General features: G+C 53.3%; 8 protein-coding genes across 8 annotated transcripts; 5 read left to right on the top strand and 3 right to left on the bottom strand.

Moving 5' to 3' along the window:
* Positions 1 to 1,131: 1,131 nt before the first annotated feature.
* On the top strand, positions 1,132 to 3,985 carry J4E84_008933 (uncharacterized protein; the record flags this gene model as incomplete). Its single annotated transcript, XM_049391500.1, has 2 exons — positions 1,132 to 2,877; positions 2,927 to 3,985. 2 exons carry the CDS (start codon positions 1,132 to 1,134, stop codon positions 3,983 to 3,985), a joined length of 2,805 nt encoding a protein of 934 aa, XP_049240904.1.
* Positions 3,986 to 4,152: 167 nt separating this feature from the next.
* J4E84_008932 (uncharacterized protein) lies at positions 4,153 to 5,823 on the bottom strand (the record flags this gene model as incomplete). Its single annotated transcript, XM_049391499.1, has 1 exon — positions 4,153 to 5,823. One exon carries the CDS (start codon positions 5,821 to 5,823, stop codon positions 4,153 to 4,155), a length of 1,671 nt encoding a protein of 556 aa, XP_049240903.1.
* A 514-nt stretch (positions 5,824 to 6,337) lies between these two features.
* J4E84_008931 (uncharacterized protein) lies at positions 6,338 to 7,717 on the bottom strand (the record flags this gene model as incomplete). Its single annotated transcript, XM_049391498.1, has 4 exons — positions 6,338 to 6,580; positions 6,638 to 7,216; positions 7,317 to 7,479; positions 7,539 to 7,717. 4 exons carry the CDS (start codon positions 7,715 to 7,717, stop codon positions 6,338 to 6,340), a joined length of 1,164 nt encoding a protein of 387 aa, XP_049240902.1.
* Positions 7,718 to 10,060: 2,343 nt separating this feature from the next.
* On the top strand, positions 10,061 to 10,652 carry J4E84_008930 (uncharacterized protein; the record flags this gene model as incomplete). Its single annotated transcript, XM_049391497.1, has 2 exons — positions 10,061 to 10,070; positions 10,117 to 10,652. 2 exons carry the CDS (start codon positions 10,061 to 10,063, stop codon positions 10,650 to 10,652), a joined length of 546 nt encoding a protein of 181 aa, XP_049240901.1.
* Positions 10,653 to 10,806: 154 nt separating this feature from the next.
* J4E84_008929 (uncharacterized protein) lies at positions 10,807 to 13,892 on the bottom strand (the record flags this gene model as incomplete). Its single annotated transcript, XM_049391496.1, has 4 exons — positions 10,807 to 12,483; positions 12,531 to 13,700; positions 13,750 to 13,818; positions 13,878 to 13,892. 4 exons carry the CDS (start codon positions 13,890 to 13,892, stop codon positions 10,807 to 10,809), a joined length of 2,931 nt encoding a protein of 976 aa, XP_049240900.1.
* Positions 13,893 to 14,407: 515 nt separating this feature from the next.
* Positions 14,408 to 15,900, top strand: J4E84_008928 (uncharacterized protein; the record flags this gene model as incomplete). The annotated part of the gene is made up of 4 exons (XM_049391495.1): positions 14,408 to 14,641; positions 14,691 to 14,720; positions 15,346 to 15,587; positions 15,639 to 15,900. The coding sequence occupies 4 exons, from the start codon at positions 14,408 to 14,410 to the stop codon at positions 15,898 to 15,900; spliced, it is 768 nt and encodes a 255-aa protein (XP_049240899.1).
* Positions 15,901 to 17,535: 1,635 nt separating this feature from the next.
* ALTA10 (Aldehyde dehydrogenase) lies at positions 17,536 to 19,262 on the top strand (the record flags this gene model as incomplete). The annotated part of the gene is made up of 5 exons (XM_049391494.1): positions 17,536 to 17,594; positions 17,673 to 18,075; positions 18,125 to 18,714; positions 18,769 to 19,100; positions 19,153 to 19,262. 5 exons carry the CDS (start codon positions 17,536 to 17,538, stop codon positions 19,260 to 19,262), a joined length of 1,494 nt encoding a protein of 497 aa, XP_049240898.1.
* Positions 19,263 to 19,630: 368 nt separating this feature from the next.
* J4E84_008926 (uncharacterized protein) lies at positions 19,631 to 20,683 on the top strand (the record flags this gene model as incomplete). The annotated part of the gene is made up of 1 exon (XM_049391493.1): positions 19,631 to 20,683. The coding sequence occupies one exon, from the start codon at positions 19,631 to 19,633 to the stop codon at positions 20,681 to 20,683; it is 1,053 nt and encodes a 350-aa protein (XP_049240897.1).
* Positions 20,684 to 20,950: the final 267 nt, after the last annotated feature.

Raw genomic sequence — 20,950 nt, 5'->3', positions numbered from 1 at the left:
ACAGCAGTAGTATCTTTGAACATCATTTCCTTTCAGACATTCCCTCTACTTGGTAGTCTCAGCGTACCAGCAGTACCGTTACTATTAGCGTCATAGCGTACAAACACTGCGTCAGGGCTCTTTCGTTCGCGTTCAGACACTTGGTCAGGAAGTTGATATGCTCCATCCCAGCAATCCTTTCTTCTTCATACTCGGCGATAAGTTTGGAAGCGTGGTCCAGCCAGGCTTTCTGTTCATTACATTTCGCTTCCCACGCCGCAAGTTCGCCATCGTAGTATTCGGTGAGCTCGTCGAGGGCGCCTATGAGAGGTCCGGGAGATGGTGGCGGTGGTGGTTTTGGAGCAGACGTGCCCAGCTTTCTTGGTGGTTCGTCGAAGGCGCTTACCAAGGGATGGGGAGATGGTAGCGATTTGGGAGTGGACACGCACGGCGTGTTGCCCAGCTTTCTTGGTGAATCCTCGAAGGTGGTCGCGAAGGGTTGAGGAGATGGTAACGATTTGGGGGTATACACGCACAGCGTGTTACGCTGGTTACGTATCTTTCTTGATGATATGGTCATGGTGGTGGTTGATGACATGGTGGTGGTGTAGTGTGAATCGTGTATTGGGCTGCTGTGAATGTAACGGTTTGCTTAGAGAGTTAGTGAGAATGTTTGCTTGAAAATACTTATGTGGTGCCATGTCTAATATCCAGTAAGGTCACGATGTGTGGTGCAGGTCGATGACTATGAATCGTTGGCATTGTGAAATAACGGTATAGACTTTGCGTGCACAACTTATAGCACATGCCACTTCGGATGGTTCGGCGCAATTTCGCGCAAACGTGGATGTTCTGTGTATAGGTTCGGTGGGTGAGGCGGCTGACGGAGGGTTGTTCACATGTCGAGGCACGCGTCGGTTTTAGCGCGGCGGTTGCGTCAGTGCTCCGAAAGCTGATCGGAAATATACCGCCCTAGAACAACAAGGAACAACATCCATCCTCAGGCTGCCACCGCGTCCACGCCAGCTGTCTTCTTCACATGAACACGTGAGGAAAATAACACACGCTAGCACCATGATATGATGCGATTCTTCCACGACTGCTTCTCTTGAAAGTTGCAGCTCACGCCCACACCAAACCACGCCAGACGTCATGGCAGGCAACGAGCCCACACTATCGTCTCGCGCGAACCAATACGTTCGTGAGGTCCTGCACAACACCGAAGCCCCACCCACGATCCCCGTCCGCTACTTCTACACGTCGCCGCTCGCTATAGACGACCCGCTGTCTCCGCTCCCGCCGCCGCCCACGGGCACGTCGACTGCGAAGAGAGTGCCACCGCGGCCCTTCTCCGAATACGACAACGAAGCCATCCAGGAGTCGTGGCTGGAGCTGCGGAAGAAGATCCTGAAGCACACCGAGGAGTTTGGAGAGAAAGATGCGACGGGACGCGGTACGCCGACCAACCCGGCGGTGGAGCGCCTGAAGAGGAAGAGAGGCGCTAGTGCTTCGAGCGAGGAAGGCTCGATCCAAGGACGAGACATTCCGTCTGGGAGGTCATCAAGCAGAGGGCAGTACTCGAGGTCTGCCGAGCTGGTGGACAAGAAGACACCCGGCTCCGGTGGTGGCAGCTATGGCCAGTCCATGTCTGGCTCGCTGAAGGCCTATGACCCCGGCCCAATATCGCCCCTCGAGCCTGCGACGACCGGCACCCCGTTCATCCGAGCCCCATCGAGAGGGAATCTGGCCAAGTCGTGGAAGCCGGCGCCTATGGAGGGAGGCCATCGGCCGACTATACACGAAGTTGACAGCTACAAGTGGGACGACGACATGGAACCTGCTCTGTCGACGGCCAAAGACAAGGCGCCCGCGCGAAGATCCTCCAAGCCGAAACCGGGGCCATCCGCGAAGGTGCCCGTGGGGGTCTCAAGACTGCATCACGTAGTCATGGACACAGAGTCGATACGAATGGAGCCTATATACTGGTCGCCGCTTAGCGATGTCGCCCAGATAGTGCGAGGAACGTGGTTCTACAAGGACAGCATGATGCCTGTCGAGGTCGAAGTCGCCAACATGCTCGAAGCTGGATACATCGAACTCAGACCCTGGACGCAGACGTGGACAGACGAGCTGAACAGTGCTGTTGAAGTCGGTGCATTTGGTGAGATGAAGATACTCCATCACCTCTGGCCCGAACGACCGAAGAGAGCAGAGAGCAGACCGTCGACTTCGCAACAGATGATGCAAACAGCGGGTCTCGTTCAGAGCACCCTACCCGAGGAGGATGATGACCCGGAGAAGGAGCGCAAAGAAACCGTGGAGAATGCCTGCGACTTGATCGACATCTCCACAGGTCCAGAGGGTCCAGATCACAAAGCAGCGGGTGATCTGGAGTACGGTGCCGACGGAAGGAAGCGCCTGTACCTAAAAGCGGGTGTTATATACTCTAACGACAAGGAAGCTTTCATCCTCAAGCCAGCCCTCCAGCCATCGGATTACTACGGGCGACGACCATTGGCGAACTACATCCGCAAGGGCAGAGCGATCGGCGTGCACGTAGTGCGCGGTTTCGACCAGGCCGTCTGGGACAAGCTACATCCGAACAAGAATTCGCCAAAGGCACAAGCAGCACGCGAAGGTGTCTCGTCATCGCAAGGTGGCGCGCCACAGTATCGAAGGCAGAAGTCGGACCCTGACCTCGCGCAATCAGAACGACCGAAGGTGTCAGACCTGGTGTTGGTCATACATGGTATTGGGCAGAAGCTGTCAGAACGAATGGAGACGTTTCATTTCACGCACGCGATGAACGCTTTTCGAAGAGAGATGAACGTCGAGCTTGGGACTCCGGATGTCAAGCGGCACCTGCGAAAGGACATGGGAGGTGTCATGTGTCTGCCAGTAAGTCATTATCGCAGTGATTCTCGATCAATATACTAACATGAGGCAGGTCAATTGGCGACACCGCGTATCCCTCGACGTCGATAACACCGAGGCTCCCGAGCTTGAAGACCCATCTGCGAACAAATACACCCTCAAAGACATCACACCCGACACGCTGCCGTCCGTACGTGGTATCGTTAGCGATGTCATGCTCGACATCCCATACTACCTCTCGCCGATGCACAACCCCAAGATGATATCAGCTTGCATAACAGAGGCGAACCGCATCTACCGCCTGTGGTGCCACAACAACCCCGGATTCGCAGAGTACGGCCGAGTGCACTTGATCGCCCATTCGCTCGGCTCGGTGATGGCCATCGACATCCTCAGCCAACAACCAACCTATGTCGATCCGCAATTCACCGACCCATCCTTCCCCGAAGCCGACCTACCCCAAGACCAGTTCATATTCAACACAACCGACCTCTTCGTCTGCGGCAGCCCCGTCGGCCTCTTCCTCCTCATGAAAAACGCAAACCTACTCCCCCGTCGCGACAAAGAGAAGCCCGGCGCCGATTCCTACGCTGCCCCCGGTATCGCCGGCGAGCAAGGCACATATGGCTGCCTAGCCGTGGACAACATCTACAACATCATCAACCCCTACGACCCCGTCGCCTGCCGCATAAACCCCACCGTCGACGTCGTCTACGCCTCAATGCTCAAACAAACCACCATCCCCTCAGCCTCGACATCCTATTTCGCCTCGCTCAACCCCTTCCGCTCGTCCACCTCCTCCGCCAACAACGCCGCAAACGACAGACCCACCACTATTCGTCTACCCAGCAACGTCGAGCTCGAAACGCACAACTTCACGCGCGAGGAGATTGCGGAGAAGAGAGCGTATCTGCTTAATGATAATGGCCAGATTGACTACTATATGAAGTATGGTGGTGGGCCGCTGGAGATACAGTATCTGACTATGCTGGGCGCGCATAGTAGTTATTGGCTTAGTAAAGATTTTGTTAGGATGATTGTTGTTGAGGTGGGGAGGGGGCTGGGGAAGGAGGGCACGGTTAGGGAGATGAGGGCGCAGAAGAAGAAGATTGCTGTTGGGGGTGCGACGTAGTGGCTGTGATGATGGGAGCTGATGGCATTATCGTATCGGAGTTTGTGTTTGTTGGCATCTTTTAGAAGTTATACCCCGTTTTTTACGCAATTTGGCAGGAGTTTGAAGTAGTATTCGTTTAATTCAGATTAAAGCTATCTAGCATCCCACAGTCCCACAACGTCTTCTCACACAAAACCCGCTTCTAAACACAACTTGCGCGACGCAAATTTATGGTGTTGCTCCTGCGCCTCGTCTTCCCAATCAATCTCCACCTCTTTCCCTGCATGCATACTTGCGAAAGCACTGCGATGCGATTTAAGCCAATTTGTATGCGTTGTATCCAGTACCATGGCCACTCGATCGGCAATGAACCTATCGTTTGTACCTTCCTCGGAGGGTCCCTTCAATGTGGGTCCTAGCGCGAAGATAGGCTCGGGGTCATCGATGAAGCCAACGTGCTTTAGAATCGCAGTCATAGTAGATCGCCGGAGCGATTCACCGGGTGCGCACCATAAGTCCTGTCCTAGGGCTTCTATGTCTTCCTCCCAGCCGGGCGCCTGGAGCCTATGTCGCACCGCGATGTTCAAGACGGCGCGATACCACAGGTACATCTTCTTCGGCCGGTTGTCGTTTGCAAACTCTAGAATTCTTCCGTCGAGCTGTGCAGGGGCAACAGGCCGAGTTCGATATTTCCAGTCGCCAACCCCATTTCTCACCTTTGGGTCCAGCACTCGTATCTTATACGGCTCCTTATCCGTTTCTTGTACTGTTTTGCCGGTCTCGGGGTCGGTATCACCCACACAGGCTGGCACGATGATGATCTGAGCTGTGTTGAGCATACGCTTGAACTCGAAGCCAAGAAAGAGGCCGTTTGATGGGTCCATCAAGTGGCCGCGTGTACTGTCTGTTTTGCCAAAAAGGTAGTCACAAGCATGGTCGCCCGTGTTGTAGTGCACTAGGTGGATAGCCCCGGTGTCATGTGGCCACGGGTGTACACCTGTGCGTTGCCACGCGATAGGGCACCAGACGTGAAGCCATAAGCGGATATTGTCAGTGAAGCTGCTGCCGCCATAGTAGTCACTGGCATCTTTGTCAAACCTCTGGGGCGCGTCGAGGTCGCGTCCGTCGGGGCCTTTGTACCATGTTTTGTGGACCTGGGGTGACTGGTAGGGCTTTATCAAGCGCTGGATCATGGAGTTGATATACGCCATATTGGTGGCGTCGGCATGCTGATGCGCATCAATGTATTCTCCTTTCATTTGGTTCCTGAAGTCTCGCAATATGATGAGGAGCTTTCTCAGACCGGCAGTAGTTGTCTCAGCCTGCACTATCAAAGGTAGTGTTTCTGACTTTGACATGTCTCCATGTTCCTCGATTATCTGCCATTGGCGGATGGTGTAAGAATGCGCGTCGACTTCTGCGCTCAGCTTTTTGACAGTATCGTCGTACCAGGTTTGGCACTGTTGCTCGATTACTTTCTCCCATTCGTCTTGTGTCATTTCCGGGTCTCTTCTCAAAGTCTTCGGATTTGACCATGTATCGAAATGATGATCGCTCGAGCTCTTTGCAGCCTCTAGTAACTTGCTAAGCTCGACATGAGCAGTCAAAGATAGCCACATCTTCCTTCGGAGCTTGGTGGCAGCTGGAGACGCAAATTCCTCATGCTTCAGAATGCTGGTAGGCGCATACCTGACCGTTTGTGATGAACCTGAGTCGCTTGCTGAGTTGTAATGCTGTGTCTCTTGCGCTTTCGCTTCTTGTTCCGTCTCGAGACTTAGCTCTTTTTCTTGCGCCTGAAGCCGCTGCTTCTGTTTCTTGTTTATCTTTGCCATTCTGGGCTCTCGTTGGTGGGCCATCATGGGGAGTTTGATGGCGGGTAGAGCTAGAGAAGTATATCGGCGAGAGGTATTCAATGGAATGTGCGTTAGAACAGCTCAAAAGAAATCCAAGGTGGTAACATCAGACCATGAGTCACATAGGCGCAACCTGCGAAGAAGAAATCTGGTTCGCAGAGCAAGCCTGACTGGACACTAGAAGCGACCATGTTACGCGTCGGTGAGAACCCTTAGATGACGAGCCACTCACAGCCGTCGCAATACAAGCGACCAACATAGCATGTTTCGCTGTCCAGTATGTGCGAGTGAAGACGATAAAACTTCTTGTAGCTGCGCGACGCGAGTAGCTTGTTCGAATAGTACGACAGATCTAAAGATATGGTAAGAAGCGGGCTTAGCGCCCAGTGGTGCCTATATGGTGAGCCCAAACATTGAAAGCCGCCACAGCGGCAACTCCAGACCATTACATCACAATATTTTGTGGCAGAGCATTACGATACGTTCATTAATTTCCATACATCCTCGCTGCATCTATCTACACATAGATATAGCAGAACGGCCCACCGAGTGTGCTCATCGCATCCTTGATCGTGATATTCTCGAACGTATCCTGAAGCATCGGACCCAGGGTCAACGTATCGTTCAGTGTGCCGTTGCGACTCGGTGGGCTGTTCAAGAACGTGATGGTGCCATCAATCGCATTTCTCCTGTTCTTGAGGTCTTGGTTCTGCCAGATCCACCACGTGCGATCGATTTGTGCATGATGGAAGTAGAAGGCCTAGCGACGGAGTCAGCGCGCACTCTAGATAAGTCAGCAGTGTAACGGAATACGTACAGGGTCGGACGGCGAGTTGAAAAAGTCGGAGCCAGCATCTCCTCCGACGGTGTAGTGACCAGCGGTGTGAACACCCATGTACTTGTTGGGGTAATCGCCCTGCATGCGGTTTTGGAAGGTGAGGATATCTTTGCTGTTCTTGATGAGCTCGGTGATGACTTCATCTCTCGACTCGTAAGCAGAATGCTTGTTCACATCCCGGCTTAAACATCTTGGGTTGTAGCCCAGACCGTCAGCTTGCGGGTTCGGCTTGAGATCTTTAACTTTGCTATCGATGGGCCCGAGAGACATGGTCCAGTTCGCCAGCGGCCCGGAGACGCAGCCACCGCCACTTCCGGGCGGGAGCTTGATAGGACATCCCTGTGCTTCAGATGGAATGCATGTGTAGTTCCTGTCGGGGATGTAGGCTCCAGCATCAGATATACTGGTATCACTGCCGTCGAAAAGGGGAGATGATGCTGGGTCTTCGTGCCACCATGCCCAGTTGTAGTATGGTAGGTAGCCCTTGTAACCACATTCGTTGCGCAGCAATTGCTCATAGGCATAAATGTAATATCGGTGCCATGATAGGAAGTTTGCCTGACAAAGTTAGCTCATGTCGCCTCGGGCGCTGATGTGGCGTCTCGTTAATCGACCTCATTTGTTGAAATCATTGAGATGCGTCGCTATGAAGACATACAGTTGCATGTACAGAGTATGTCTGCAAGACATGTGTCACAACAAAGTCGTCGAAGCGGCTCCTTGCTCCAGGAGCGACGGAAGCAGGGGTAAGAGAAGGCTTTGAGTGTAAACACTTGATGGCATCAATGTAGTTCCGCCTCTCGGGCTTCGAAAGCATTGACCTAAAGAGCTACTTGTCAATCGAATGTAGTATTGGGTACAGCATTGGATAGGTACGTACCACTCGCGTCGAACAGCTACGTTCTTCAGTGTGCACTGGCCAGGATTCGGGTAGCCATTCTTTGCTACATCGATTCCAACGTTGGCAAGCCCAAGAGCTGCCAATTTGTCGTGCTCTGTGACTTTGAACGCACCGGCACCGCTGACAAGCGCTAGAGCCGCGAAATCGAATAGACGCATCTTGGTAAAAAGACTGGTGTTGACCGCGCACTTGTGCTTCTGTCGGCGGCTGAGATATCGATTGACGATAGGCTTAAGAAGAGAATTATCCTGGTGCGTCTAAAGCCTTTCGGACAATGTTTGTCTCCATATATAGCTGCCGCTCGCTGCATATCGGTGCTCTCGGCTTTTACATCCCCTGCAAGTCAACGTGTTCGCGAAGCGAGCAAGACGCAGTGCCGATGCAGGACCTGACATGGCGGGATTTTCTTTACCATACTGCGCCGCAATCTAACAATCTAGATGCTTAGATGAAGCCTCGTAGGATCAGTGGCGCGAGACTTTGCAGATGAGTGGATGGAATCTCGGTACATTAACTCAACGAGACGCAGTCGGATTTCTCCAACATCCGGCAAACCGGTTGAGCAACGTGAGCGACCCTTCTTCATCCCTTGCGCAGGATCAAATCAATCTTCCGGTGGGGCACCTTCTTTTTCTGCCGCTAACTTGATGTACCCGCAAGTACCATTTGTGGTATTGATGTGACGCCTGAGATCCATGGGTGTTGCGCAGACGAGGTCCGCTCGGCGATCACGGTTTTTTTTTTATGCAGTACGGAATATAAAGCGATAAAGTCGAAGAAGGCGGGATGATAGTTTACAATACCGCGATCAACTGTCATATGGAAGTTGATGAGAGATGGGAGAGTCCGCGGGGGCGACTACTTCGACCCGCATCCGCGTCCGTGCCCCGCCTGCGGGCATTGCCAAGCACGCCACGGCGGCTCGGGGCAGCGAGCCGCATGTTCGTCTCCGCACCTCCTTTCACCGCTGAACGTTCCATTACCTCGCTTCCATTCGCGCTTGATCACAAATCCTCGCAGGATCTCGCCTCATCTGCTCGTACTACATCCAACACAACCATCAGCCTACCAGCCTCAAATACCATGCCCGTCAAGTACAGGGTTTCCTGCGTAGTCTCTCATTCCGTACACCATCAGTGGGCCTTGAAGTTACTTCAACTGTCTTCTCTTGTCTATTGCTTGCCTTGAATTCTTTTTGTTTGGTATGTTAACGCGGAACAGCTGATAGTTTCGCTTTCAACCACGCCGCAATCCTGCTGCACGCGACTGGAGGTCTAGAATGTAACGTGGAAGATTCGCGGTGGAACAACTCGCTCCGAACCGTGTTCGTTGCTTACATCAAACGATGCTTCCCAAGAGCCTGGTCCGTCGTTTTTAGGATCTGGCAGGATCGAGTTATCTCTCCAATAGTCGAGTCGAGGCATGCAACAGCCCATGCATAATCACATCAGCACATTAGTGATTTCAACGCGACAGGGACCTGATATTCCTAAGAATCACACTTCCCTGAAATCTGGGTATGTCGCTTCGAATCCCTCCACGCGAGCTCATCCTCGAAGCCAAGTCTACCGGCACGGCTGTAGAGACAGAAGGAGACCGAGGGATTTGCTACACTGTCAGGTTTCAGCAAGAGAGATTGATGAGTCTCTTGTTTGGTGCCGTGCCGCAATATGATGGCGTTTTACAATGAGAGCGGGATGAATACAAAACTCCTCGCAACGCATTGCATATTGCATAATTGTCGTTCGTCTTCTTCTCTACCGCCTTGCTATTGTTCTTCATACGGCCATCATGTCAGGTACAAATCCGGCGGATGCAAACCCCGACTTACACAATCCTGATTACCTTGCTTTCACCAACGCTCCCACTCTACTACTTCAAGCCGGCATCCTATTTGGAGTCACGGCCCTAGTGGTCTTGCTAAGATGCTACGTTCGAGTTGTAATGCTGAGAAGCTTCGGCAAAGACGACTGGATCATGCTACTTGCTTTTGCTTTCGCGATAGCAGAGTTTGTCGTGTATGCTGAGCAGACTAAAGTGGGCTTAGGAAAACACGTCTCAGTGTTGCGGATGGACGCAGACGGTGAACGGCAGCTGCTCAGACTGCGCCAAGTGCAATCGATTCTCGTTGGAATTGGAGTTGGTCTGGTCAAGATTTCTATCGCCTGCTTCTTGTTGCGTTTAGTAACGAGGAAGGCGTACATATGGTTTCTACGGGGGTTCATTGTTTTCATGGCCTTGTTTACCACGGCGTGTATTGGAACACTAGGTATGTGGTTGCGAGACGATGACAATCGGCCCATTACTAACGATCTCACAGTGAGCTCTCCCTATGCCCCCAGCAAATGTGGCGACGATCATTCGAGGCCTCAACTGACCCTTCCTAGATCTGGCAGTGCATCCCCGTGGCGGCTGCATGGGATTTGCGACTTCGCCCACCTCCATTTGGCACAGGTACAGCCGTATGCTTCAGTAGGGCAACCTTCACCTCCATAGGAATGATGAACACAGGTGAGTCAAGCTCGTCCTTCCAGCACCGTCTACTCACCCCATCTAGCCGTCACAATCAGCACAGACTTCCTCCTAGCCCTCCTCCCAATCCCGCTCGTATGGCAACTCCAACTCAATGGCCGTACAAAAATCACCTTGGTCTGCATCCTAGCCCTCGGTCTCTTCGCCGGCGTCGCCGCCATCATCAAATCCGAAAAGCAGAAGACCGCTCTCATGGACCCAGACGTCTACGTCCTCGATACCTTCACGATGTGGCGATCCATCGAATACTACGTTGGCATCATCGTCGCGTCGTTGCCTTCGCTCAAACCACTGTTCAAACACGTCCTCAATAACGGTACGAGAGGTGCAACGGGGAACTCGGGACTTCAACGCCAGAGTAAAATACGGTATTCGATTAGAGGAAACAAGTTGGCGGATGACGACGAGGTGCCATTGGAAACGTATAAGGGGGTCGGAAATTCAGTTGAGGTTTCTTCGGGGTCGCCTGGGACGCCGGTGGAGGGTAAGAGTAGCGAGGATAGCGTAAGGCCTTTTGAGTCGAACGCTATATTCGTTGATACGAAGTGGCGCGTGAGCTGAAGGATTTTCTGTTCAAAACAGCCACATGATGAGGGATGTGATGCGATGCGACGGACGCATAAACGAAGACACGCCAATAAATTACAATGTCTTCCATTTGTGTCTTCTGCAACTCTATGACAACGCCCACTGTACCTATATATACCCTATTCTCCTAGTCCGCACCACCAACACCCATAACGCCCCTCCCAAACCACTCACTAATAACTGCAAACCCATCCCTCCCCCTCTTAAGCGCATCCTGAAAGAGATCATGTCTCTCCGCACTCTCCACCTGCGCCCTCCTAATCGCCTTGACTGTCGCATTACTCGAACTACAAATCGGACACTCCACCTCCGCATCATGAACATCCTCATCCGTACTCAAACAACTCTGATGATAACTGTGCTTGCACAAGAAGTGCACAACAGGCAACTCGAGACTCTTCATGCAGACTTGGCAACGTGAGTTTTGGAACACTGCGGGCTTGGTGTTGAGGTTTTCGAGCTCGGTCTTCTTGGTTGCGGTGTCGGCGCGGAAGGTCTCGATGTTGCGTCGGTTGGACGCGATTTCGGCGCGCTCGCGCTCGATGGTAGTGCTGAGGTAGGCTTTTATCATGCCCATGGTTGCTACGCCGTTGGTGGAGAGAGTTTGGATTACTTGGAGGGGCGCCATGAGGCCGTCTTCGTCGATCTTCTTCAAGACGGAGTCGAGCTCGTCGCCGGCTTCGGCAAGGATGGAGGGCGTGGAGGTGAAGTAGGCAAGCGCCGCGGGATAAAGTGCTGGTTCCAGAGGACCGTACTTTCGAAGTGCGCGGATGGCGCCTTGCGTGTCGTTGGCTGCCGTGTAGGAGCGGAAGATGTCGAAGTGAAGGCCTTGCTGTTCGCGGACAAGAATCGCACCGTCGCGGAAGTTGGACAGATGGGAGAGCAGGAGTACGTTGGACGTGTCTATAGGTATGTCCTTGCCTTCGACAAGCTTTTTGGCCTTGTTCTCCCACTCTTGTCGCTCGCCATCCTTCTTCGATGATGCAGTGTGGAGGTACATCTCGAACAGGGTGGTGTAAAGATCGACCTTGTCATCTTCGCGTAGATCATCCGATGCGATGCAGGCCTCGAGGAAGACTATGAGTTCTTGGGGGTGATCAACGAATGCGGAGAACGCAGTTCGCGGTTTCGGTACTTTGTACTCTGGAGCGGGCTCATCTGAGGTCGTCTCGACGATCTGGGCTTGGCTCATGGTACTCTTCTGTTCCCCACTGGGAGGCGATGCCAACGCGTTGGTGTTCATGTATGGCAGCGGAAGTAGTGCAGCAAGGTTCTGTACAGCGCTAGAAGCTACTCCTAGACCCATACTCATACCACCGCCTCCTCCTGTCGCAGGCGTATTGGGTATGACGATTGCGTCCTGCTTGGGTCGGAATGTTCCAGTGTAATAGTCGATAAATAACTGCGTCGTATCCTTGGGGAGATGCTGCAGCAGTACTGTCGCGTACTTCATGAGGTTGTAATAGGCCACCTCGGGCTCCAATCGCCATATGTAGGCTAGAGCTTCAGCGTATCGTTTCGAATCTTCGATCAGTACATCGACGACTAACTCGTGCTCGCCGTGTTTCCGAGCAAGGAAGGCCGCTTGGTCATAGTAACCCCCCTGTCGACACATTAAAATGGCTGTATCGAGGTCGAACTTCAGATCGTCCGGTGACTTGATAAACTCTTCAAGCTTCTCCACATCCTTCAACTTGGCATAGCAGTTTAACAGGAGCGTTGTATGATCTGATGTAGCTTTGTGGTGGTCGTGGAGCTCCTCGAGGTACTCAATCAAGTTATGTATGCGTTGAGTATCTAGAAACTGCGTGATGTTAGCATTAATCGTACCGCGATGGCATCATTGCATACCTTGCGGATGACCTGAGATGGTTCTGTGTTATCGATAGCCTTCAGATACTGCTGCATAGCTGTATCGTAGTCTTGCTTCGAATACAAGTAGTCACCAAACTTTCGGAGGATGATGTTCTGTTGTGACGAGTCTAGTCCGGCCTTCTGGGCCAGATTGATGGCCAAAACGTATAGATTGCGCTGGTAAAGTATGTCGAGTTTTTGAGCGAAAGGCTTCTCATGGTATCTGAAGATCTTGCCGTCGATCGTGAAGACGAACAGGTCGCCCCATTCGGAAATGACGGCCTTCACTTGCGAAGTCAGCTGCTCCTGATGTGCGACAAACCTCAGCTCTGTGTTGAGCAGGGTGAAGCTCGAAGTGTTGAAGACGTCGTCGGCGGCACCGACGCCGAAAGCACGGAGAGGGTTCGACCGAGGCATCGCATTTGATTTGGGGGGTGCGACTATCGCGACATAGTCCTTGAATACGGAGATCATCTTCTTCTCCCCCTCATATGTGTACGGTGGTCCGCGGCCGTGCTGACCGTAGTAGTATATGGCATCGTTTCGTGCGACGACAACGTCCCGCGACGCCTTATCCACCGCCATGCAACCCACACCGCAGCCATACTCGTCAAGCGACTTGGCCGGCTGTCCTTGCCCCCTTCCAGATATTACAAGTGTCATTATACGTCCGGTCGTTGCGATATACAAGGTCGTGATGCTCCCTTCTCTGAACTCGATGCCTGTGATGGGCTCTTCCGACTCGAATACCGTCCGTTGTCGCGCGCCGCGGTCGTGTATGAGGTCACCTCGAACGACAGTGACGGCACCGTTGGCGAATCCAACTGCGAGTTGCGATAGATCGTCGAGGGCTGCGAAAGCGGATATGGGGAACTGCTTGCGCCCGTTGTGGACGGTGAGGGTGCTCTGACATCGCGGAATGCCCGTCTTCTTTTCCAGCTTGTCCAAAGCCCATACTTTCAGTACTGGCTCCCCAGAAAGGTCTTCAGCAATGGTGACGAGCAGTGAGGTGCCTTCGACCTGCTTCATGTGGGTGATTGCGCCTGCGTCATGGGCCTTGAATGCGCGCACGACCTTGAAGGCCTGCGACACGATGCGGACGATGCCATCTGCGCTGCCGAGGAAGATGCTCTCTGACCCAGATACTATGCACGTGATGTTCCCGATCTAATGGCATTTATGAGACTGTGCATGCGCGGAGGAGGTATCGTCATACCTCGGACAGGAAGGAGCTCTCGTCGTCGGGGAGCTTGACTTGCGAGACGTCGAAGAACTTGAACTGCCACTGTTCGCGCATTAGCCTGGACATGTTGTGAAGCGGACTGAGGGTGAGCCAATACGCACCGGAGTGACTGCCATACTGCTATTGCTCCATTGTCATCGCCTACTGCCTGAATGGCAGGAGCTATCGCCATTCGCGACTCCCATGGAAGCTGCGGGCAGGTGCGTCCGTGCACGGTCCGCCAATCACCAGGCGGCAGTGCGTGGCAGTGTCGGGTCTTGGCGCGTCCCTCTGTTCTTGAGTGCTGCCTCGCGCTCTCCCTTTTCTTCATCTCACTCTCACACTCCTCCCACATAATACTCCCACACCCATCTGCTCTTCATCAACAGCAGCTACCACAACCCGCGCAACTCACTCTACATTCGCGCAAGCCCACTTTGACTCTCCTTTCACGAGTCTCACCTCCTGCGACGCGCCCTGTCATCGAACAGCGCGCCCCTTTGTCTTCAGGCCTCACCGGTTCAGTCGCGCCTCCATAAAAGAGACTTTCAGCCTTCGCTACTTGTCTGCATCTACGTCGCCCACTCGACACGAGCGCGCCTTTCCATCAACGCCCGCTTACCCAAGTATCACCATCCCTCAACCACTCATCATGTCTTCAAACAAGATGGAGCAGAGCCTCGACGACATCCTCAAGGCTTCCAAGACCTCCCGCCGTGGCCGTGGCGCTCGCCGCTCTGGCGCTGGACGACCGGCCGCTGCTGCCGCCCCTGTAGGCGGTGTCGCCAAGTCGACCAAGCAAGGCAACAAGCAATCGAAGCCTGCGCCCACTGCTCCCGCCGCTTCTTTCGGCGGCGGCGAGACCAAGATCATGGTATCCAACTTGGTATGTTCAGCCTCACAACCACACCCAAACCATCACTAACATGTCGCAGCCACGGGACATTGACAACTCCCAACTTCAGGTATGTAAGACCGATGCAGGTCTTTGAGCCTACTGCAGCTTCGCTTTTGCAAGCATGAACGACCTCGATCCGACGAAACGAGACTTCCTCCTCCGCACCGGTATGGATGTTGAGCCATAGCTTGCCCAAAGTCACTCCAAGATCTGTGTTGGGCACACAAGACAGGAAGAAGACTAGCAGCATGCGAACATTCCGAGGTACCGCCGCGACGAAAGTGGGTGATCCAAGTCAACATGCTCCACTTCACTGTGTCAGCACAGACGGCAGCGCACCGGTGATATTCCCGGTAGCCTTGCAGCAACTCTAGCCCGATACAGAGCAGCGAGATGCGAAACCAATCCGTTCGGATAGCCTTTTGGCTTACAGATGGGTGTGGGCAGACACTAAAAGATTGGTTCGCAGCGTTTCAATACGTTACTCGCAACAACTGCTCTCGCGCTGAGTTTGCTTCGTCTCAGAACTTAAGGTCATTGAAATCTGACCAGGACACCCACTTTCTGAGCGGTACCTTCTGACCGAGTATATGGAATCGACGACGACCCACCGCCGACGCCGGAACCTCATTGTCGATCTTGCTTTACGCGCGTGAAAACTACCCTGGTACGACGACTAATACGCCTCATAGGACTACTTTGTGAATGCTGTTGGTGTAGGTCGCCCGAAGAAGGTTCTTCTCCAGTACGATGCCCAGGGCCGCAGCGTTGGCAGCGCTACCGTCATCTTCACCAAGCATGACCAAGCCGCCAAGGCCACCTCCCACCTCAATGGCGTCAAGATTGACGGCCGCCCTGTTCGCGTCGAGATGCTCGTCAGCGCCGCCGCCCTTCCCGCCGCCACTCGCCCATCTTCGCTCGCTGATCGTGTAACGTACGTACCAAAGATTCCTTGCAGTGTAACCAGCAACTAACAAGCTTTCAGTCAGCCGAAGAAGGACAAGCCGAAGCCGGCCACCGCTGAGAAGGCTGCTCCCGGTGCCGCTCGTGGACGTGGCCAGACCCGTGGCAAAGGAAAGGGCCGTGGTGGTCGCGAAGCCCGCCCCAAGAAGAAGACCGTCGAGGAGCTCGATGCCGAGATGGCCGACTACTTCCCTGGTAGCGAAACCACTGCTGCTGCCGGTGGCGCCGAGGTTGCACAAATCACCGCCGGCGGTGACACTGCTATGGACGACGAGATGCTCTGAGCTTCTTTCGCTTTGAGATGCTTTCCACTCACTTCACTTGTCACGGTTTAATCCAACATCCAACGGAATCGGTTCGACCTTTTGCTAGTTGGTCTGCTTCAATCTTTCTTTTCTTGGAGGCGTCATCTTTTCGGAAACTGCGTTATCACGAACGTCTACTGCTGCCAACGGAACGTCAGCATCGGACACAATTCGGCTCTTGTACACTATTCATGGACGTTTATTCACGGCTTCTAAATTGCACGCCGGGTATTTGGTAGCTTCAATCAGAATGGCTATGAATCGAAACATGATCATGAAAACTTATCTCGTCGACTCATCCATTGTGAAGTACCCTCATTCGATTGTTCACATACACCGACCTCCCGGCTCTCTTGATACTGTGGACGGAACCCGGCCAGCGTGTTGGTTGAAACACACCGAAATGGAGAGCTGCCACATTCCTAGAGCGTGGCAACATGGCAATACTGAGGCTTGCACGAACCCAAGACGGCAATGACATGCTGCAGAGAGACGATCATATAGAAGATCAGCGAGGCTTAGAAAGCTTGCTAGACAGTACGACTCGGTACAGCGGAATCGCTCCGTGCTTTTCTCCCCGGAGGACTCCGCAACAACAAAATGTGAACTCTACTCGTGGTGACCGGGTTGGCGCTTCCCAGCAGCCCGGATCACACCACTATCTGCTCATGTGTAGTGCTCTCCGGTTGACAGCTATTCGGTCCTTGCATGCTCCTATTCGCGCCGCAGTACCCCTTCGTGCGAAGTTCTCACGCCAACGTCATTAGTTCAAATTTTGTCGCACCTTCCCCGCGATTTACTAGGTGGTGTGGAGGCCCGCGGCTACCAGGACTCTAGCCTCTGACTAGGATTTGGCTGGGTGAAAGGAGCGTTCATCCGATGCAGCTGACGGACCGGATGAGCTGAGTATCTTGCGCTCTCAATGTTTGCAATCCAGGTCGCCCACGTGCATACAGCGATTACTCTAGCTCGGGGTTGTGGATCAGTGTTATCCTCGCCATACCGGTGCTCGCTCGAAAAAGGGCCGAGCTAGCTGGGGGTACGACGATATGGTCCGTAGGGCTGCCCCTTCGGCTTTAGCGTAGTGGCTCCGATGGTGGGTATGTTTTGCTTGAATACGTGTCTAGAGCTCCGAGCTTAGTCCTGCGGTATGCGTTACAGAAAGATGCTGTATCGAGATGACCACGCGCCGCAAGTGGAGAAATGCCTTTTGCGGATGCGCATCAGTTGCCAATAGGTGTCTATTCCAAATTGGAGAATCCAGTACCGCGTGTAGCAGGGTTAGCTGCGGCTTCGACGACTTCCAGAGCAGAACTGCGGGGGAGGGGTAGCTTACCACTGGCTACGAAAGCGGGGCAAGAGCTTCCGCCGTTGCATCAAGCGCCACCCGGCCATGCATCGTCGAGACACGCAATAGGCTGCAGCGCTTTCCTGAGACTGGCTCCTGATGGCCGAGGCTGTCTGGGCGATCGTACTGTTGTCCTGTCTCGAGTGGAGATAACCTCTAGTGTCGTCATGCGGAGCTCCTGAAAGTACTTAAGGATTTGCTTGTGCCTCTACCCCTCCTTCACTTCACAGCTTTGTTTTGTCCATATACCCCAATTCGCTTTCGCAATGACATCCGTAAAGCTAACAACCCCCCAAACGGGCGAGTACGAGCAGCCCACCGGACTGTAAGTCAGATATCCAGTTTCCGATATTCTTCGGAGAGTTTGTAATGCTTCGGCAACGTCAATACTGACATCAACCAGCTTCATTAACAATGAGTTCGTAAAGGCCGTTGACGGCAAGACCTTCGAGGTCATCAACCCATCTACCGAGGAGGTTATCTGCAATGTTGCCGAGGCCACCGAGAAGGATGTTGACATTGCTGTCGCTGCCGCACGCAAGGCCTTCAACGGCCCATGGCGGAAGGAGACACCAGAGAACCGAGGAAAGTTGCTTGTCAAGCTCGCCGACCTCTTTGAGAAGAATGCCGATCTTCTCGCCTCAGTCGAGGCTCTCGACAACGGTAAGGCTTTCAGCATGGCCAGGAACGTCGATATCCCTGCCGCTGCTGGTTGCTTGAGGTACTACGGAGGATGGGCCGACAAGATTGAGGGCAAGGTCGTCGACACAGCGCCCGACAGCTTCAACTACATTCGCAAGGAGCCCGTAAGTTGCACACTGTTCCAAGTCAAAGTCCCGTGACTAACAATTCCAGATTGGTGTTTGCGGACAAATTATCCCATGGAACTTCCCCATTCTCATGTGGTCATGGAAGATTGGTCCTGCCATCGCCACTGGTAACACCGTTGTCATCAAGACAGCTGAGCAGACTCCTCTCTCCGCATACGTAGCCTGCAAGCTCATCCAAGAGGCCGGTTTCCCACCAGGTGTCATCAACGTCATTACTGGTTTCGGAAAGGTCGCCGGTGCCGCCATCTCCGCCCACATGGATGTCGACAAGGTTGCTTTCACTGGTTCAACCGTCGTCGGCCGTCAAATTATGAAGGCCGCTGCTGGCTCCAACTTGAAGAAGGTCACTCTCGAGCTTGGAGGCAAGAGCCCCAACATTGTTTTCGCCGATGCCGATCTCGACGAGGCCATCCACTGGGTCAACTTCGGTATCTACTTCAACCACGGACAGGCTTGCTGCGCTGGATCGCGTATCTACGTCCAAGAAGAAATCTACGACAAGTTCATCGCTCGCTTCAAGGAGAGAGCCGCCCAGAACGCCGTCGGTGACCCATTCGCCAAGGACACTTTCCAGGGACCTCAGGTCTCGAAGCTCCAATTCGACCGTATCATGGGGTAAGCAATGTCATGTCCTTCCGAAACTAAGACCAATACTAATACAAATTCTAGCTACATCGAGGAGGGCAAGAAGTCGGGCGCAACCGTCGAGACCGGCGGCAACCGCCACGGCGACAAGGGCTACTTCATCGAGCCCACCATCTTCTCCAACGTAACCGAAGACATGAAGATCCAACAAGAAGAAATCTTCGGCCCCGTCTGCACAATCTCCAAGTTCAAGACAAAGGCCGACGTCATCAAGATCGGCAACAATACCACCTACGGTCTTGCTGCCGCAGTCCACACCTCCAACCTCACCACTGCCATCGAGGTTGCCAACGCGCTCCGTGCCGGAACTGTCTGGGTCAACTCTTACAACACTCTTCACTGGCAGCTGCCATTCGGTAAGTTCTGGTTGTACGAAATGCATGTGAGACATTACTGACTTCTCTACAGGTGGTTACAAGGAGTCTGGTATTGGCCGCGAGTTGGGTGAGGCGGCGCTGGACAACTACATTCAGACTAAGACTGTTTCCATTCGTCTTGGTGATGTACTGTTCGGTTAAGTAGGTGGAGATGGATTCGAGTGAGTACTGTGTATAATTCAAGTAATCATGGAGAATCTGAATGAATGAATGTAAAGAACCACAACAAGCTTTCTAATGTGTGATCTGCTCGCATTTGATACGTTTCCGATGATATCGACCTACCTATCTAGGCAACCTCTTTAGATTGCCTTACCTTCTAAATGAGTCACGTACCACCTGCCCTATCTATCTAGAGCTACAAAAGTCCCGAGACAAGAGAAAGCTTATCATCCCACCCCACTTCCACGCCAAAACATCCAAGACGACACATCTCCCGTTTTCCATGCACCACCACCCACCACCCATATGCTCCTCTAGAGTTTATCACCTTCTCAACGCTCCCAAAAATGCCTCTCCCACCCATCACCCCACCCCTCCTCAACTCCGCAAACCCATGGTGCACAACCCTTGAACAACTCCAGGAACTCTACGACAGTCCACACACAGGCGCCATCACAACGCGCACATCCCTCCTCGGCGGTTTCCCACACGATCCTGCCCACCATCAATTCACCTTCTTCAACCCCTCAACGCACGCAACCAGCACGCCGAACAAAGACCTCGGCGGCGATGCCAGCACGACAGGGAGTTTGAACACGTTGGGGTACTCACCCATTCCACTGGCCGAGTATCTAGAATATGTGAAGACGATTAGTAGGAGGATGAGCGACGTACCTTCAAACGGGCGGGAAAGTTTCAAGCCGATAATTATCTCCGTAACCGGCTCTGCAGAAGAGATAGCACAATGCTACAGCCTCATCTGCACCACGCAGTCCGATGTCAAGATGCCGCTAGCCATGGAAATCAATCTCTCCTGCCCCAACATCCCCGGAAAAACGCCGCCAGCGTACAACACTGCTGCTCTCCGCGAGTATCTGGCCGCGCTCAAGGTGGCGATTGATGTAGGCCTGACGAAAAGCGGGGGCGTAACGCAAATTCCCGTTGGCATCAAGATCCCGCCGTACACGTACAGCGAGCAGTTCGAGGGGTTGGTTGGTGTGTTAGTGGAAAGTGGGCAGAACAGCATGAAACCCGTTTACCTACCCACACCGATATCTTTCATCACAGCCGTAAACACACTGGGTTCGAGTTTACTCCTCTCAGATGGAGAAAGTGCAACACCGGCTTTGAACTCTGCAAGCGGCACCGGAATAGGCGGGCTGGCAGGCGCGCCGCTGCATCCCCTTGCGTTGGGTAATGTGGCTACGTTGCGGCGGTTGCTGGATCAGTCTGGCTCTGAGGAGGTGAAGGGGATTGTGGTTATAGGTGTGGGTGGTGTGGAGGATAAGGCTGGGTTTGAGAGGATGAGGAGTGTAGGGGCGGGGGCTGTGGGTGTGGGGACGGCGTTGGGGAGGAAGGGTGTGGCTGTTTTTGGGCAGATTGTTGAGGAAGGCATGTAGAGCTGTGAGTTCTGCTATGCAATCACGAGGTGATCATTGTTAATGAGAGAATAACGTGATCATGTTCAAAATGCTGCATTAATGAGGCTAGCGCTACCCTACTCTTTCGATGATAATGTACAAGAAATTCCAACCGGACTCCAAGACACAAACCCTACCCCCCATCCCAGTAAACCCCAGAATGAAAAAAAGGAAAGCAATGCAAAGGATTTGCCGCCCATAAATGCTATGCGCCGATGCATGCCAGAGTAGTTGCCAATTTCATTA

Source organism: Alternaria hordeiaustralica (genome assembly GCF_023758085.1).
Source record: "Alternaria hordeiaustralica strain BMP 2776 chromosome Unknown scaffold_24, whole genome shotgun sequence".
NCBI classification, from domain to species: domain Eukaryota; kingdom Fungi; phylum Ascomycota; class Dothideomycetes; order Pleosporales; family Pleosporaceae; genus Alternaria; species Alternaria hordeiaustralica.
The sequence above is the reverse complement of the archived record's forward strand: the minus strand, read 5'-3'. Positions and strand labels throughout refer to the sequence as shown.